Source organism: Helianthus annuus, chromosome 10, assembly GCF_002127325.2.
Source record: "Helianthus annuus cultivar XRQ/B chromosome 10, HanXRQr2.0-SUNRISE, whole genome shotgun sequence".
Classification (NCBI taxonomy): domain Eukaryota; kingdom Viridiplantae; phylum Streptophyta; class Magnoliopsida; order Asterales; family Asteraceae; genus Helianthus; species Helianthus annuus.
Window position 1 is genome coordinate 44,299,167 of NC_035442.2, and position 16,669 is coordinate 44,315,835.

General features: G+C 33.0%; 1 protein-coding gene and 1 non-coding gene across 5 annotated transcripts; one reads left to right on the forward strand and one right to left on the reverse strand.

Moving 5' to 3' along the window:
* Positions 1 to 1,443: 1,443 nt before the first annotated feature.
* LOC110885033 (phosphoinositide phosphatase SAC8) lies at positions 1,444 to 8,244 on the forward strand. Of its 4 annotated transcripts, none has more exons than XR_002561845.2 (20): positions 1,444 to 1,779; positions 1,884 to 1,973; positions 3,097 to 3,224; positions 3,310 to 3,401; positions 3,485 to 3,542; positions 3,633 to 3,689; positions 3,810 to 3,843; positions 3,978 to 4,058; positions 4,140 to 4,246; positions 4,361 to 4,447; positions 4,675 to 4,752; positions 5,561 to 5,625; positions 5,729 to 5,827; positions 5,939 to 6,046; positions 6,602 to 6,716; positions 6,803 to 6,875; positions 6,962 to 7,055; positions 7,138 to 7,224; positions 7,647 to 7,713; positions 7,974 to 8,240. XR_002561845.2 is itself a non-coding variant. In XM_022132730.2 (20 exons), the coding sequence occupies exons 1-20, from the start codon at positions 1,626 to 1,628 to the stop codon at positions 8,099 to 8,101; spliced, it is 1,797 nt and encodes a 598-aa protein (XP_021988422.1). In that variant the 5' UTR covers positions 1,444 to 1,625; the 3' UTR covers positions 8,102 to 8,244. The 4 variants fall into 4 exon arrangements, 3 of the variants coding, with proteins under 3 accessions (XP_021988422.1, XP_021988423.1, XP_021988424.1); XM_022132730.2 differs by having other exon boundaries at positions 5,944 to 6,046; positions 7,974 to 8,244; XM_022132731.2 differs by having other exon boundaries at positions 5,947 to 6,046; positions 7,974 to 8,244.
* Positions 8,245 to 8,331: 87 nt separating this feature from the next.
* TRNAA-AGC lies at positions 8,332 to 8,404 on the reverse strand. Its single transcript has one exon. It is a non-coding gene; the product is annotated as a tRNA-Ala (tRNA).
* Positions 8,405 to 16,669: the final 8,265 nt, after the last annotated feature.

Genomic DNA, 16,669 nt, shown 5'->3' on the forward strand with positions numbered 1-16,669 from the left:
AAATATATGAAATGGAGATATAAAATTCAAAATATATGAAATGGAGGTATAAAAGCTAGAAATATATGAAAATATGAATGATTCGGTTCAGTTAAGCTAAGTGGATAAAGTGTAACTACTAACTAATTATCTATAATTTTGTTAAAGATTAAAGATTAAAGTGTAATTTACATGAGAGGACTAAATTGACAGCAGTATTTAATCACTTGACATTCTGTAGTTATTAAACATTATGGGATAATAATTAAGTACGTTGGGGTTTAATCACTTGTACACTAAGGCATTATCTACTTGTACCTTTTAATCCACACGTCAATATTGACCAAGAAACTATCGAAACGTCGACAAACATGAGTAGAACATCACGGTTCTTTTAGATTTTTTTTGTAAAACATTAGACTAAGATATGACAAGAATACGTAAAAAAATTATAAGTTTGTTGTGGAGGAGGAAAAACGTAACTAATTACCTATAATTATGTCAAAACCCAGAGATTTAAGTGTAATAAGATGGGGGACTAAAATCTAATTATTGTTCAAAAGACCAATTTACCGTTATTTTAAGGGTGTATTTATAAATTAAAAGATAAAAAATTATTATTTTTTGGGATATCTTAAAATGTCTCACCTTGGTGCATTATAATATCTTTCTATACTAATAAACAAAAATCCTTTTTGAACACATGTCATTCTCTGGTTATTTCTCATTCTTAGTTTTTTATTTATCTATTTTATTAAATAATAATAATATTAAAATCAATTTAACTAAATCTATTTATCTCTTTTGTTTAATTAATTTCTTTTTTAACTCTAAAGTTTCAATCTTTGGCAATTTAAGTCTAAAGTTTCGATCTTTGGTATTTTAACCCCTTTGATTAGTTTGATTTTTCACTTCTAATTCAAAAGTTTTAATCTTTTGCAATTTAACCCCTTTAATTTTTTTTTACTTTCAATTCAAAGCTTTTCATCTTTTGCAATTTAATCTCAATTTTTTTTTTTACTTTCAACTTTAGTCTCTTACATACTTTTCATCTTTCATAAGTTCTTCGTTTAACGTGTCGTTCTAAATTTCCGACTTAACACGCCGCAACGTGCGTGTGGGGTTCAACGTTTTTCATCTATTTTTTCCTGTTTGACATGTCCGTCGCATCGCGTCTATTTTTCCCCGTTTTATAGGTATGTCGCAACGTGCAAGTCAGAGATCGACTTAGTTATTTTTTTCTCGGTTTTACACACAGACTCGTGGTCCTGTGAGAAACATTTTCCTTTCATCTAACATGGTATATAACTATTAAATATATAATAAAATAAATAAATAAAATATATAATATATTTGCTTTTATTATTATTATTATTATTATTATTATTATTATTATTATTATTTTGTAAAAAAATGTTTTTTTTTTTATTAACATGAGAAACCAGATTATTCGAGGGGAAGTAGGGAATGATCCTATAAAGAAATTGGATAAGAACAAATGAGTTGTATTTATTTATTTTCGTAAGTGATTGGATCACCTAATCTCCCCAAATTAATTAGCCAGCCCTCCTTGTTCGTTTGATCATCAACTACCCATAGTTTTTCAATCATTCAATTTTTCTTTCATTTTTGCCAGCAGCATAATAATGGAAATCGAAACAGATTCTTCAACGGAAAAGAAGCATTTCAAAGTATTCAGCGAACTGGAGTTGCAAGAATTTCAAGACAAATTCGTCATCAGATCACTTCAATTCCCCGATCGAGCCTTTTCTATCGCTCGCTCCGATGGAACCTTTCACGGTTTGTTTGTTTCACTTTTCTCATTTCATTCCTTTTTATTTCTAGAATAATAACTTTATTATTATTATTACGTTAAAATAAAGAATTTTGAAATGCATATATAGTCAATGTAACAGGTGAAGTTGTTAATCTGGAAGGTGCTTCCAAGGTTTATACTGTTTTCGGAATTGCCGGATCAATTCGGTTGCTTGCAGGTCTGTTTCTTCATTACTGGACATAATAATATAGCCATTCAAAACTCTAGTTTGTGGAAAACAACCTTGTATACTATGATTTATGAAACATTCCATTCCAAATGAGTTGAAAGTATATTGAATAAGTCGAATCTGTTGGGACCCTTTTGCTTGCTTGTTTGTATTACTAAGGCCTAGGGGTATGTATGTCAAGATATTATGTTTACAAGTTACAAATCTTGTGTAAGAAAAAAAAAACGTTTGTGAACCGTTTGTTTGTACTATTCACATCCGAACACGAACACGAACACATTCCTTTTCTTAACAAACGAACACAAACAAGAAAAGTCTGTTCATTTAATTGTCCGTGTTTGATCATTCGTTCGGTTAAAGTTTAAAGAAAGAACACAAACAGGCTTCGTTTGTGTTTGTTCAGGTCGTTTACAAGCCTAGAAAAGCATGTCAAGATATTATGTTTAGAAGATACAAATCTTGTGTGAGAACAAAAAAATGTGCAATTACCTCGGTTTGCATATATAGAGTGCGATGATCTTATTATGTGTTCTCTTAACGGGTTCCATGCATCATAGTTGTTAATAGCGAGCATAGCGCCCGCTATAGCGGATAGCATAGCGTAGCGCTCATGTGTCGCTATTTAGCTGGTAGCGACAAATAGCGGTAAGAGATTTTTGTAAATTTTTTTATCTTTTTTATATTTTTTTGGTAAAATATACATACAAAATATTTTTAAAATTTTCTTCTAGTGTATCGCTAAACATGAAATAGCACCTGCTATTTGATTGCTATCGCTACGTAGCGTATAGGTAGCTTGTCGCTATCGTCCGCTATCAGTATTCGCTATTGACAACTATGCCATGCACACTTGAGTAATGAAGGGTTTGGGTTAACATATTTCCTTTTTCATTAACTAAAGTTCCTTATATATCAAAACGGAATTGAATATCAAAATGTTCAACTATGGCTAAAGAAGCAAGTTCTTCAAATTCGCAATATGATAAATGTAATGTACCTTTTGGATGAAAGACCATAAACCATCCATACGTTTAAAACTTACTACTGTAGTATTCGTTTATCTTCACGCATTTTGATTGTGTAACGTATTCCTTCTGCGGTCTTCACGTAGGAACATACGTATTGGTTATCACTTCTCGCAAAGAGGTTGGCGCTTACCTTGGTTACCCCGTCTTCCGAGTCATGTCTATGAAGTTTTTATCTTGTAATGAAGGTTTAAAAAATTTAACTAATCAGCAAGTAAGTTCTGTGTGTCAGTAGTATTTTCCGTTCAGCAGATATGAAGTCCCAAGCTTAATCGATTCATAAAACCATCGTTATACAGAAAAAAGACGAGGCATACTTCCAGACATTGTTGAGAACTGTGGAGGAGACACCTGGCTTGTATTATTCCTATGAAACTGATATTACACTAAAGTATGTTTTCTTAATGCATGATGGATTATTCCATAACAGAAAATATAGTTTCGAGTTTTAACCCGGAACTTGGTATCTTACAGCTTGCAGAGACGATACAAGATGGCTGATGGGTGGATGAGTAAACCGATTTGGAAGCAGGTATGTATGTACACATATGATTTCTGACCGACGTGTATTATCATCTAACAACTCTTATTGAGGATAATAACTTACATGCGTGTGTTTCAGGCTGACCCACGCTTTGTTTGGAACAGGAATATCTTAGAGGAGCTAATTGAGAATAAGGTTAGACATAGAATCTAGTTTACATTTTCTTCTTTCCACAACTGCTTATATTACATATAACTTTGATATTATGTGGTTGAAATATTATCTTCTCTGAGATATTCATATTTGTTATCACAGGTCGATGAGTTCATTGTGCCGCTATTACAAGGAAATATCCTTTTAATGTGTCTTGAGTGATACATGTACATATTTGTATACATATAGTTGTCGACCAATGAATTATAAAGAAAATGCTATTGGCAGTTTCTATACATTTTATGAGACTCTGCCTTAACTAAGAATTAAGCTTCCAGATGGGACAGCTGAAGCTAAATAATTTAACATCCACAATTACATTAATATCAAGGAGGTGCACAAGGCGTCTTGGTAGGTGAAGATGAATTTAAAAAAAATCTAAGACGATGCCGTTATATTTGCCAAAGTTTGAGTTTTATTGATACGAATCAGGTACTAGAATGTGGAGACGCGGAGCAAATCTAGAAGGGGATACTGCTAATTTTATTGAAACCGAACAACTGCTGGAGTATGACAAATTCAAGTCATCATTTTTGCAGGTAAATAATTATCTTGTGAAAGATATCGATTTACTATAGACCTAGAAGTTATATATTTTAGAAATATTGAGGATGTTATGTTGTCTAATTAATAAAGTTGCCTTCTGTTTTCAGGTTCGAGGTTCGATTCCGCTCTTGTGGGAGCAAATTGTTGATTTGAGTTATAAACCTCATCTTTCTGTCATCGAGCATGAAGATACGGTGTGGACTTTATTAGACCATATTACTATTATTTTATTAGGATTCTTTAGTAATCTTATTCATTAATAATCAATATACAAAAACCTTTATTATTATTATTATTATATGGTTCTATATAGTATATAGACTTCCATTATAAATAGACTAGTCTTCATTTTTTAGCTATATTTTACTGAGTACGGAATACAGGCAGCCACTGATAACATTGTTTGGTGAACTTATGGCAGCCCATGGTTGTTAAACGCCACTTTCATGATCTTATGCAAAGATATGGAAATACAATTGCTGTTGACTTAACTGATAAGGTAAGAGTTGACCTAAACATTATTACATTAACTTGATTGCCTTGTTATGTTATTACTATAACTTATACATATAAAAGAGCACTGGCTGTGCGCCAGTGCTCGTTTAGAATATTGACTTTGGCCACCAAACTATGTTTAGTGGTCAATTTGGTCCTTCTATTTTTTTTTTGTTTTTGTTTTTTAGCAAAATGTTTTTTGACCGGCGCAACTTTTTAATATGTAGTGAAATGTTTGGAAACGAGTCAGGTCAAATATAATACGTTTTTATAGAGTATAATTTCGAGTTGGTTTACGTTTCATGAGTCATATCAAATATAATATGTTTCCGTGCTTATTTTTATAGATGTTTTCAGTTAGTCTACGTTTTGACATTTATGTATTTGTTGGTATAAATTCAAGTTGGTTTACATTTCGACATACTTTTTTTCGAAGATGAGTCATATCAAATATAATACGCTTTCGTGCTTATTTTTATGGACGTTTTCAGTTGGTATACGTTTTGACGTAAATTTTGATCGGAAACGAATCGGATCAAATATAATATGTTTTCATTAGACTGTATAAATTCGAGTTACTTTACGTTTTCATGAGTCATGTCAAATATAACACATGTTCGTGCTTATTTTTATGGACGTTTTCAGTTGGTCTACGTTTTGATCGATGAACAATTACAAAAAGTTCATTACGTTCAAATCACATTAGAAAAAACCGACCCCTCAACGCGGGGAATCAATTCTAGTTTTTCATATAATGGCATGCTTTGTTACTCACAATTATAGTAATCTCATATGTTATCGGTTACATGCAGCACGGTAATGAGGGCCAACTAAGCCTTGCATTTGCCACCGAAATGGAAAAGCTGCCGGATGTTAGGTGATACTTTATTTATGTTTTGACTTATTGTTTACAATCTTGACCCCTTTTATTACATGTACACACTAAAGGAAACATTAATGTGAATTTATTATTGATTCAGATATGTGTCATTTGATTTCCATCAACGCTGTGGCGGATCAAATTTTGAAAGTTTGAAACTTCTCTACGATGAAATAGCCGATGACTTTGACAAACAAGGGTAATAGCAAAACCTGACTACAATCTTTACGAGTTAGTCTCCTGAAATAGTTTCCTTAAATGGAACTATGATGGTTTTTCATAATACAATTTATGATATTCACTGTTCCAGCTCAGCAGATACTTCCTCCAAACCAGTGACGGAGAGTTGGTAGAAGAGCAGAAAGGAGTAGTTCGATCCAACTGTATCGATTGCCTTGACCGAACAAATGTTACCCAGGTTCAAGAAAACGCACTTTCGCTTTACACGGTTACCTAGAGTCAAACATGTAAACTTTAAGCTTAAGAAAGAGTAAAATGTCATTTTCGTCTATGAGGTTTGGCTAGCTTTGCGACTTTCTTCCAAATGTTTGTTTTTCCGCATCTGGATCCAAAAGGTTTGAAATCTTGCCATTTTCATCCGGCTCGTTAACTCCATCCATTTTTCTCCGTAAGTCATGGGTATTTCCGTCTTTTTCACTATATGTAAAAATACCGAATACCGCTGAAAAAGACTGAATTGTCCTTTAAGTTAACAAAAAAGACGGAAATACCCCTGACATAATAGAGAAAAATAGATGGAATAAACGAGCTGGGTGAAAATGGCAAGATTTCAAACCTTTTGGATCCAGATGCAAAAAAAAAAAAACAAACCTTTGGACGAATGTTGCAAAATTGGCCAAACCTCAAGGACGAAAATGGCATTTTACTCAAAAAAAAAGGACACATGGGTCGAAGTGACTGAAGTTTATTCAAATGCCTAAAACAACAATATTGTCATGTTTTGTCATTGCAGAGCTATCTTGCACGAATATCGTTGAATCAACAGTTGCAACGGATGTGTGCGCTAACATCTTCAGAACACGTTTGTACTTTCACAGGGGATGAAGATCTCGAGATTTACAGAAACTGTGCGTACCGATAATATTATCATGCATGTTCTTTCCTAACATAGAACTTTATTCACTGTTAATATTTGCAACTCTTTTTTCAATAGTGTGGGTGAATCAAGGTGATGAGATCAGCCTCGAGTATTCCGGAACAAATGCTCTAAAAGGAGATATCGTCAGGTAATGATATAATATCCGAAGAACGATTGAGATACAGTAATCGTTCTGTTTTCTTTTTTTTGTGACTTTTTTCCATTTTTTTGCAGATATGGGAAACAAACTATATCTGGATTGATAAAAGATGGGATTAGTGCTCTTTCGAGATATTATTTAAATAATTTTCAAGATGGAATTCGACAGGCAGGCTTTTCTATACCGAAACTTTGCATTGCTATGTGTTAAATATTTTTCATGAGTATTAGTATTTTTTTACGTTTTTCAGGATGCAATCGACCTGATTTCCGGAAATTATACCGTCAGCGGAAACAGGCCTTCCCCGTTTCAGCTAAACAAGTTTGAGTCACGGACTGTAAGTAATCATATTTTTGTCCGGATTATACATGTATATATGTATTATAAGGTTAACGTACAATAGCTCCTTAACGTGCGACCAGTACGGGACTTAATTACGCATGTTCATTTGAAAATTTCGAACCCTAATTACACATGGTCAAACACAAAATCATGCATAGGTTAAAACACAAATAACACATGGACAAAAACACAAATCACACATGGTCAATTTTAAACCCTAATTACGCATGGTCAAACACAAAATCACGCATAGGTTAAACACAAATCACGCATGATCAAAACCCTAATTACGTATGTTGTACGTTAATTACACACTTTATTTTGTTGATCGCATACGCTCGCACGTTAACAACATTTTGTATTTTAAACTCTCTTATACTTTATACATAGTCTCTAAACAATTTGGGTTATCTGCAGTTATTTCCGGTGGCATCGGTTCTATTGATTGGAAGCTTGACAGTTACATCCATTACTCTTAACCGAGGTATTGCATGAACTCCATTTTAACAAAAGATCATCTATGCGTCTCACTTTTATAATTGTCGGATCTCATTTATTAGGCTTAGTTCACAATACAAATTATCAATCTTTAAAGCATTATTTGTAAAATAATCAGAATTTGAAAAGCACTTGAATGTATTATAAGTTTATAACCATGCATTTTGTTACAGCTGAAAATATATAGAGTGGGTTTGAGATTTGGAATTTCTTTGAGCTGAATTTGTTTTGGTTTTGAAACTGCAGCGAGTCAAAATGCGCAGACGGTAATATCTTCGGTTATATGTGCTGGTGCAACTGCAGGAATGATGGCTCTGGTAAAGGCAAATGGAAGGCAAATCTGTTCGAGGCCTCGTCTTTGCGGCCTTTTATAAATACATTTCATGTTAGTCGTAGTATTTCATGTCATGGGGTTGACACTTTGTATGTTTTAATAATGCTGAAATGAAATTTGAAAATGTATGGTTTTATTTGAAATTTCATATATGGAATGTAAATTTACATTTTTTTTTATCAATGGTAGTGCTGAAATCAGAAAAAAATACAAAAAAAGTATTGATGTCTATTTGTTAAAAAAAATGACAAATCAAATAAAAAAAACGTGTGGAGATGCGGGGTATCGATCCCCGTACCTCTCGCATGCTAAGCGAGCGCTCTACCATCTGAGCTACATCCCCATCTGTTAAAGACTTTAATAGTGATTTATAAATTTCCAATAATAGTTACTCAAATCACCTGAAACTTATCGTAATTTGCAAAATTTACCCTAGAACTGTGACGACAAAAAAAAACATCAATTCAGAATATTTGTAATGTACTAATGTTTACCTCCTATTAATCTATATCTATACTATATAATAAAAGAAACCTGTTTTGAGACACTTGTTATTCTCTCATTTAATTGATTAAAATTATTAATAATATACTAATTATAATAATATTTTATCTAATCTAATACAAATAATAATAATATTTAATCTAATCTAATACAAATTCTTATTATTAATTCAATAACCTATTGTTAAACTAAAACTTCAATAGAATCTTAAATCCTAGCTAAACAAGTTTCGAAATTCATAATAATATTAATATGTTAGACTAAATATATTATTGATATATATATATATAAAATATATTATTGATATATAACTAAAATTATTATCAATAACATTAATAATAGGTTTAGAATCAAATACAAAGATTCAAAAAAAAAAAAAAAAAATAAGAAGTCGTACAAAGGGTATCAAATAGACTCTAATTGACCTCATTCAACCGACATTAGAGCCGTCTTATCGAACTCTACGACATTAATTAATATGTACGAGTTGATGGGTTACATTTATATTAACTCATTTATGTCAATATAGTATGTAAATGTCTCTGTCTTTGTTTTGCATTTACAGGAAATATCTATACTATATAGTTTAAATTGTTCAACCCGTGTAACACACGGGGAACTAACCTAGTTATTCTAATAAAACAATGATGATAATAACTATTGTTATTAATAAATATGTTTATATTTACAGGATTACCTTTTTAAACTAATAAAAAAACTACGTTAACTGATAAGCTTCTAAACTTTGTAAAATAGAGCATTCATTAAGTTTTATGTTGTTTGTAATCCCAGCTCAGTTGGGTAATTGGCTGGTTGTTTCCTTGTGAGACGCCGGTTCGATTCCCGGCTATGGCAGGGTGGGACATTTGTGCGCTATGATGATGAAAAACCTACCGAGGTGGGTTTGATCCTGAGCGTGACCCCGGTTTTCATCCAACTGTTACTTCAGCGAGTTTCAAGTGAAAACATAATTCTCCTAAGTCCAAAAGTGAGCTTTCACCTCACTTTTCTTCAACTTTCTTCACTTCTTCTTCTTCTTGAAAGCTTGGAACACCTCTAGGAGTGTTTCACAAGTTTACCATGGTAAACTAAGGTAGAACATCACCATTTTGAGGTCCGAACTTTCTGTTTTGGAGAACTCTTACTTAAATCTTTATAAACTTGTTTAAACCTATATAATCTCACACCCATATTGCTTCTAGTCAAGACTATGACTAAGGAGCTTGTGTATGGTGGATTGTCATGAGTTTAGAGGTGCAAACACCCTTTAAACTTTATGTTTTGATAAGGTTCCAAGTAACCTTCAAGTGTCTGACCATCCGAGCTCACCATAATTCATATGGTGAGTCTTGTATTTGTCTAAATGTGTGAACCATGGAAGCTTGAGCTCTCCAAACTTGTTCTACTACCTCACTTGCTTATTTTGTTTATGTTCATCTAAGTAGCTTCCAAGACTCAAAGTAACATAACCCCGCCGCACCTCCAACATTTTCCATGATGGGTATGGAACACTCGGGTTAATCTTACTTGGCTACTTGATGAATTAATTAGTTTATATTCTTGTTATTCATGACCAACTGAGTTAAACTTGTGCTTTAGTGAATCCTACAAAGAGGTTTAACGGATGGAATCATCCCACCTCCATGCTTGACTTACATGACTTATATGATAATACATGATGGAAAATTATTGCTTATATTATATAATCTATTTTATATATATATATATATATATATATATATATATATATATATATATATGGTAATGCTAGACAAAAAACCCTAAAAATTTTAGGAAACTCTGGAAACTCAAAGCTCCAGACTTTTTTTTTTTTGAAAAAAATAACACATGTAATATACATGTTTTTAAGAGTTTTGGGCAAAAAAAAAAACAAAAAAGCGCCGAGTACTTTTTTTTAAAAAATAAACAAGTTCCAAAAACTTCGTTGACTAACATGTGTTAGACAAAAAATGCTGAAAGTTGCTGAATTTTTTTTTTTTAAAAAAAAAACCCTTCGGCGCTTTTTTGATTTTTTTGGCCCAAAACTCTTAAAACATGTATATTACATGTGTTAGTTTTTTCAAAAAAAAAAAAAAGTCGGGAGCTTTGAGTTTCATGGGTTTCTTAAATATTTAGGGTTTTCTATACAGCCCAACCCTATATATATATATATATATATATATATATATATATATATATATATATATATAACTGAATTATTGATACTAACCGGATTATAGTTAGATGTCAAGAAGTTAGGTTAGAATATCTTAGTTCTAGACTCCTCGTTTGTAATTCTAATGGGCAAATTGGTGCCCATGAAAACACATGAAACGTAGTGTCCAAACGAGTGTTTAGACAAGATATATATTTTCGCGTACATATACTTCTTATACTTAATTCCGAATCCGAACTCTCCACAAAATTCCGAATGCTCATGCACCTTCGTTTCCCCCAATGTAGGGTGACTTCGGTGCTCCACTCTCAACAACTCGTCAACTCGCGATTAATCAGAAAGCTTAGCAAACCGTGAGTGTACATGAACCTTTTTTTCACTTTTTGGGCGCAATACTTACTCCTTATTAAAAACGCACACATACACTTACAAACATACTTGACACAAACAAACAATCCGTTATACATGCTTGATACGTGATACTAGAGCTCATACATACTAGAATACTTATTTGCTTTATACTTGTCATTAACTTCGTACAAGCCTCCTTTAACATGTATAGCGCTATAGGATTATCACATCGCCCGTATTCTTGAGGTCATGTTAAGTTAAACAAAACAGTCTTGTCGTTGCTACGACAAGATTACGCTAGTGGGAAACTTTGGGTTGACAATTATAAGTTGCATGCTAGTATTGTTATATTAAGTCTTAGTTTACGATTATGCCATGTGGATTTGTTTAAAACATTCATACTTATGATAGTACTATAAACTTGTATGGTCACCAATACTTTATGTCTTGACATGTACTTTAATATGTATTGTAGGAACTTGATGATGTTACGATGAAAGAAATCTAGTAGGGAGACTAGAAAACACACTTTAATTTTGTATTGTATTGTACTTTGTTTCTTTGTTACATTATGTTGTAATTTGTTTCCAAACTATGTAATTCCATTCTAGAAATGAACTGAAATGAAATTTTGATTACTAAATACATGTCACACATAGTCGTTATGAAGTCTCTTGCAAATCTCGTTTTCGTCTCACTCCGATGTTTCCGCCATTGGTTGGGATATGACATAAAAGGTACAAATAGAGGATGCCTTAGTGTACAAGTGATTAAAGCCCAACGTACTTAGTCATTGTCCCAGAATGTTTAATAGCTATAGAATGTCAAGTGATTAAACCCTCATCTTTAACAAAATTATAGATAATTTGTTAGTAGTTACACTTTATCCCCTTATAAAAAATTAGCCCCCCCCCTGATTTTAAATTTGATTTTAGTATTGCTATAGTTTTCTAATTAAAAAATTGATATGTTACATGATTAACAATGTCTAAGGGCAAGTAGTAAATGAATCGTTAACCGAAACCAAACTGAACCAACCAAAAATTGAGTTAATTGAAAACTGATTAACCGAAACCCGAATTAACCAATAACGGTTATCAATTTTTGTACCCTCATTTAACCACAATTAAATGAAACAAACCATTCATATTTTCATATATTTCTAGCTTTTATACCTTCAGTTCATGTATTTCATATTTATACCCTTATTTTATGTATTTATACCTCCATTTCATGTACCTATACATCCATTTCATGTATTATAGCTAAATTTCATGTAATTCTAATCAAAAGTTTGTAATGCCCCAAAATCACGACTTTTGTTATTATGTTTATTTAATAATTTAGTATGGAGCATGATAACTAGAAAGCATCAACTTGGTTAAATATTCATGTCTTTGAGAAAGAAATAAATTAGTAAGGCCAAACAAACAACTAATAAGAACTTTAGGGGCTGAATATGTGCATTGTGGAAAGATGAGATGATAAAATGTAGAAATTAGAAATTGTGGACATGTATGTGTGGGTGTGTCGTGTTCAAGGAGAGAGAAAAAGAGAAAATTCTCTCTTGTTCACCAATTCACAAAATTCAGCAAATTGAGACTACATTGAGGATTAATCCTATGCATGAAGCTGATTTCTTAATCATCTAGGCGTGACAATCATAAGGTAAGTTGGCTAAACTTGAATGGATTTAGATGCTAAAATGAAAAATGACGTATAATTCTTGTTTGAAAGTATTTTGTGAACTAAATCATATGTGGAATTAGTGTATGAATAAGTTTTTAGGTAAAAACTCTAATGTTGTATAAAGTGGGTATAACAACCCTCCTAAAATTCTTAAAACACCCCTATATGTCCTAAAATATACCCCGTATACGAAAAATAGGCCCGAAATACCTTTAATTTAACAAAAATCAAATAAAACAAGATTTTAGGGCCGCTCGCGGGCCGCGACCCTGATGGGGGTGTGCTTCGCGGGGCGCGACATCTCAACGCTAGGCGAGCACCCGGTGCTGCCACGTGTCCCTGTCGTGGCCAACCTACACCGTTGATTCACCTTGCTTAGAGCCTACCCTATAGTCCTCGCGGGCCGCGAGAAAGACAGAAGCCGCCGTCGCGGGCCACGATCCGCTGCTCGACCAGACCTATAAATAGGGGATCTCGGTTTCAGTTTTAAATCGTTCACAATTCAATTTTCTCTCTCGAATCTCTAATAGCTAAAATAATTCCCGGGCATAATACCCAATAAAAAAGTGGAGCTCTGCCTCGTTGTAAGTATTATAACCCCCGGTTACGTATTAGTTACTCTGCCCGATTGATCTAGAGCTCCGTAACGCATGTCTAGGCTCTGCCCGACTCAGTCGTTGGAGTTCTGTCTTGGGGGGGGGGAGGGTATAGCTAATGTAAATTGGGTTATTATACTAACGCGTGTGCATTGTTTAAATTAATAGATTATAACCATGAAGTCACAAGGAAATACCTAAATTAGCAATGTGAGTAATTCCTCTTTTTGTAAATTGTTTTTACAAAACCTCAATTGTTTTAAATTATATTTAACAGTGATTCAGTATTTGTGATTCTACAATTACTGTCGGTATGTTGGGGTTTTGTATACATAACTTGTTACTACACTATGAGTAGTAACATTACCACAAGTCAGGATTGACAGTACCATGGGTGGTAATTCAAGTAGATGTAAACAAATGTACTTATGGGTTGCCCTAAATGCTGTAAAATGATAAAAATTTGTTTTGATTAAACTGGGATTCACTCGCCAGTATTTCTTGCTGATAAAACCTTTTAAACGCGTTTCAGGTAACGAAATGTGAAAGCCAAATAGAAGCCAGCTGGAGAGCACTGAAGGCTTGGAAAAGTGGCTACAAAAGTTACCTAAATAAAGAAGAAGTTTTATTTCAATAAATTAGGGTTTATCTCTAAAAACATGTTTGTAATAGAAACTTGGGTTTTTCCCATGTATTTATTAATTATAAAAATGTGGTGGTTTACTCTGATAAACTATTTCCTAACTATGGTCCTGATGAAAATTTCGCTGCCAAATTAATAAATACCGATACCACCAAATCTGCGTGTCGCGGCCGCCCGCCTCCCGGTGCAGGGGTCGGGGGTTGCGACAGTGGGTTTTGGACATAGTTATGAAATTGGAACTCTTAGGATAAATGGTTGATATTAGCTAAATAGCATGAAAGTATGGTGATTGATTATGTTGAAATGGTGTTATGAGGAGTATGAATAACTTGAAATTTAATGTTTTGAAGTGAAACCCATTTGTGATGGTGAAGGTGGTGACATAGGTGTATCACCCATGTCCAATTCTTATTCAATTTTGATGTGTTATGATATATGTGATTGATTCTAGTTAGTTAGATTGTGTATGGTATGAAAGTAATGTGATTTTAGTTGTGTTGATGAATGAAAGTGATAAGTAGGAAGAAAAGCATGAAATACTTGTACATTAAGCTTAGAAAGTAGTACGCACACCAAGTGTTTGATGAAATGCAATGACATTAAAATGTGAAATTGTATGCAAGTAATGGGTTAATATGGGTGTAGAGTGATAATGACGTATTTGATAGTAAACTAACATGAGAAGCATGTTTTAGATATAGTTCATGTAGAAGTTTTGATTTGTTAGTATAATGTGGTAGAAATATGCTTTAGGAGTGATACCTTATGCTTGAATGATGCAATGTACACTATGTGTTTGATTGATTCCTTTAAATGTGATTATGAAGTAATTGCAAAAAATGTGAATGTATTAAGAAGGAGCAATGTTAGAATGATGAGTTGGGTTAGCTAATCATGGGTTATAGTGCTACATGTAGGATTATGAAAATTACTAGTATGAATGGAAGTTGTTTATGTAAGTGCGTGTAATCTAGGTGATCATTTGGTAGTGTATGTCTTAAAACATGAGAATGAATTGTATATGATGCCATTAGTATGATTACCTAATCTCAATACGGATGTATGTTTCTAAGGGTGAAAGCTTGTATGTTTAATAGTTTGTGACAACCCGCACTTTCAGGTAAACACCATTTCCTTACTTTGTCTAATCCCAGCTAAACTCAAAACACCCGTCCACGTTATTTCCTTTCACGATTGGCGATCATGTTTGTTTTATATATATATATATATATATATATATATATATATATTAATAATAATAATAACAATTGTAAGGAAAATAACAACACTTGACATAATTTTAGAGCAATTTGAATATTCCTAATAGTTGAGGGGTGCTAATGAAAATTAGAAATTTAAACAATTATATTTAATGATTATAATTACCCAACATTTAATGATTATAATTACCCAACCCATCGTCCCCTCCCTCACAAAAACCCTAAAACACAAACGTAAACGGCCGGACGATCTTACACCGCCAAACGGCCGAACGATCTTACACCGCCATCTTCTCCGACGCCTGTCGACGACGGAACAATCACCCAAGGCCACCGCAAACGGTAAGCGTACTTCGTATCCTCTTATTAAAGTTCCGTTGTCTCGGTTTCGTTTCGGTTTCGTTTCCACTCCGACGTAATGTGTTGCAAGAGTTAGTTTTGTTACATGAAAGTGTTGTGAGTATACGTAGTTCGTGTAGTGTGTGTATGTACGAAACATGTTCATGACCGTGAGTTGGAACTAGGGATTGTAGGATGTGATATCTTGATTGTTCGTTTATATGGATGTGCGTGAATCTAATCGTATTTGCTATGTGATATGTTGTGACTATATGAAAGTTTCGGGATCCATAGATAAACTGATGTGCCTTGGATTTATAATGATAGAACGATTATCATACATAAGTTGGTAGGGTATGGGATTTGAATTATAATGAGCAAAGCTTGATACTGTGTATGAGGATTTAATACATGAAAACTGTGATAAGAATGATGATATACTTGATGATTAGTGTGCAAATTTGATGATTAAATGTCATGTAGAGAGGTGTAAATTGACAAAAAAAAAAACTACTAGTTCATAATGCTAGTGTCAATGATATGCATGGGATCGATTTGAACGTTTGTTATGTGCTACTCGTTGCTAATGATTGAATGATGAGTCATGAGAATTATGTAAAATGATTAAGATTCATAATCTTCGAAGTTATAACTGTTTTGATTGGAATTGTGTGGGTGGTTGTTAATTGGCGATTGCATGACAGAAGGTATTAGTGATTTGAATTTAATGATTTGAATTTAATCAATTAATGTGTACTAAATTGACAAACAAGGGTCTGATCATGTGACCTCTAAAATGGGCGGCGCACAGGTTTAGTTGAAGGGGACCTACATGCTTTCTTTTAGGTGACATGCATGTAAATTATATGCACAAATTAGTTGAAAATATAAAAATCACAACTCCATTTTAACATTGAAATATAACTTGGAGATGAATGTTATATATATATATATATATATATATATATATATATATATATATATATATATATATGAGTAGGAGTTGGGTGGAAAGTGTGTTTTTCCTAGAAAGTCTAGGAAGCAATAAGAACGCGACATGTGGCATTGAAGGATTTTATCTAAAAGGGCA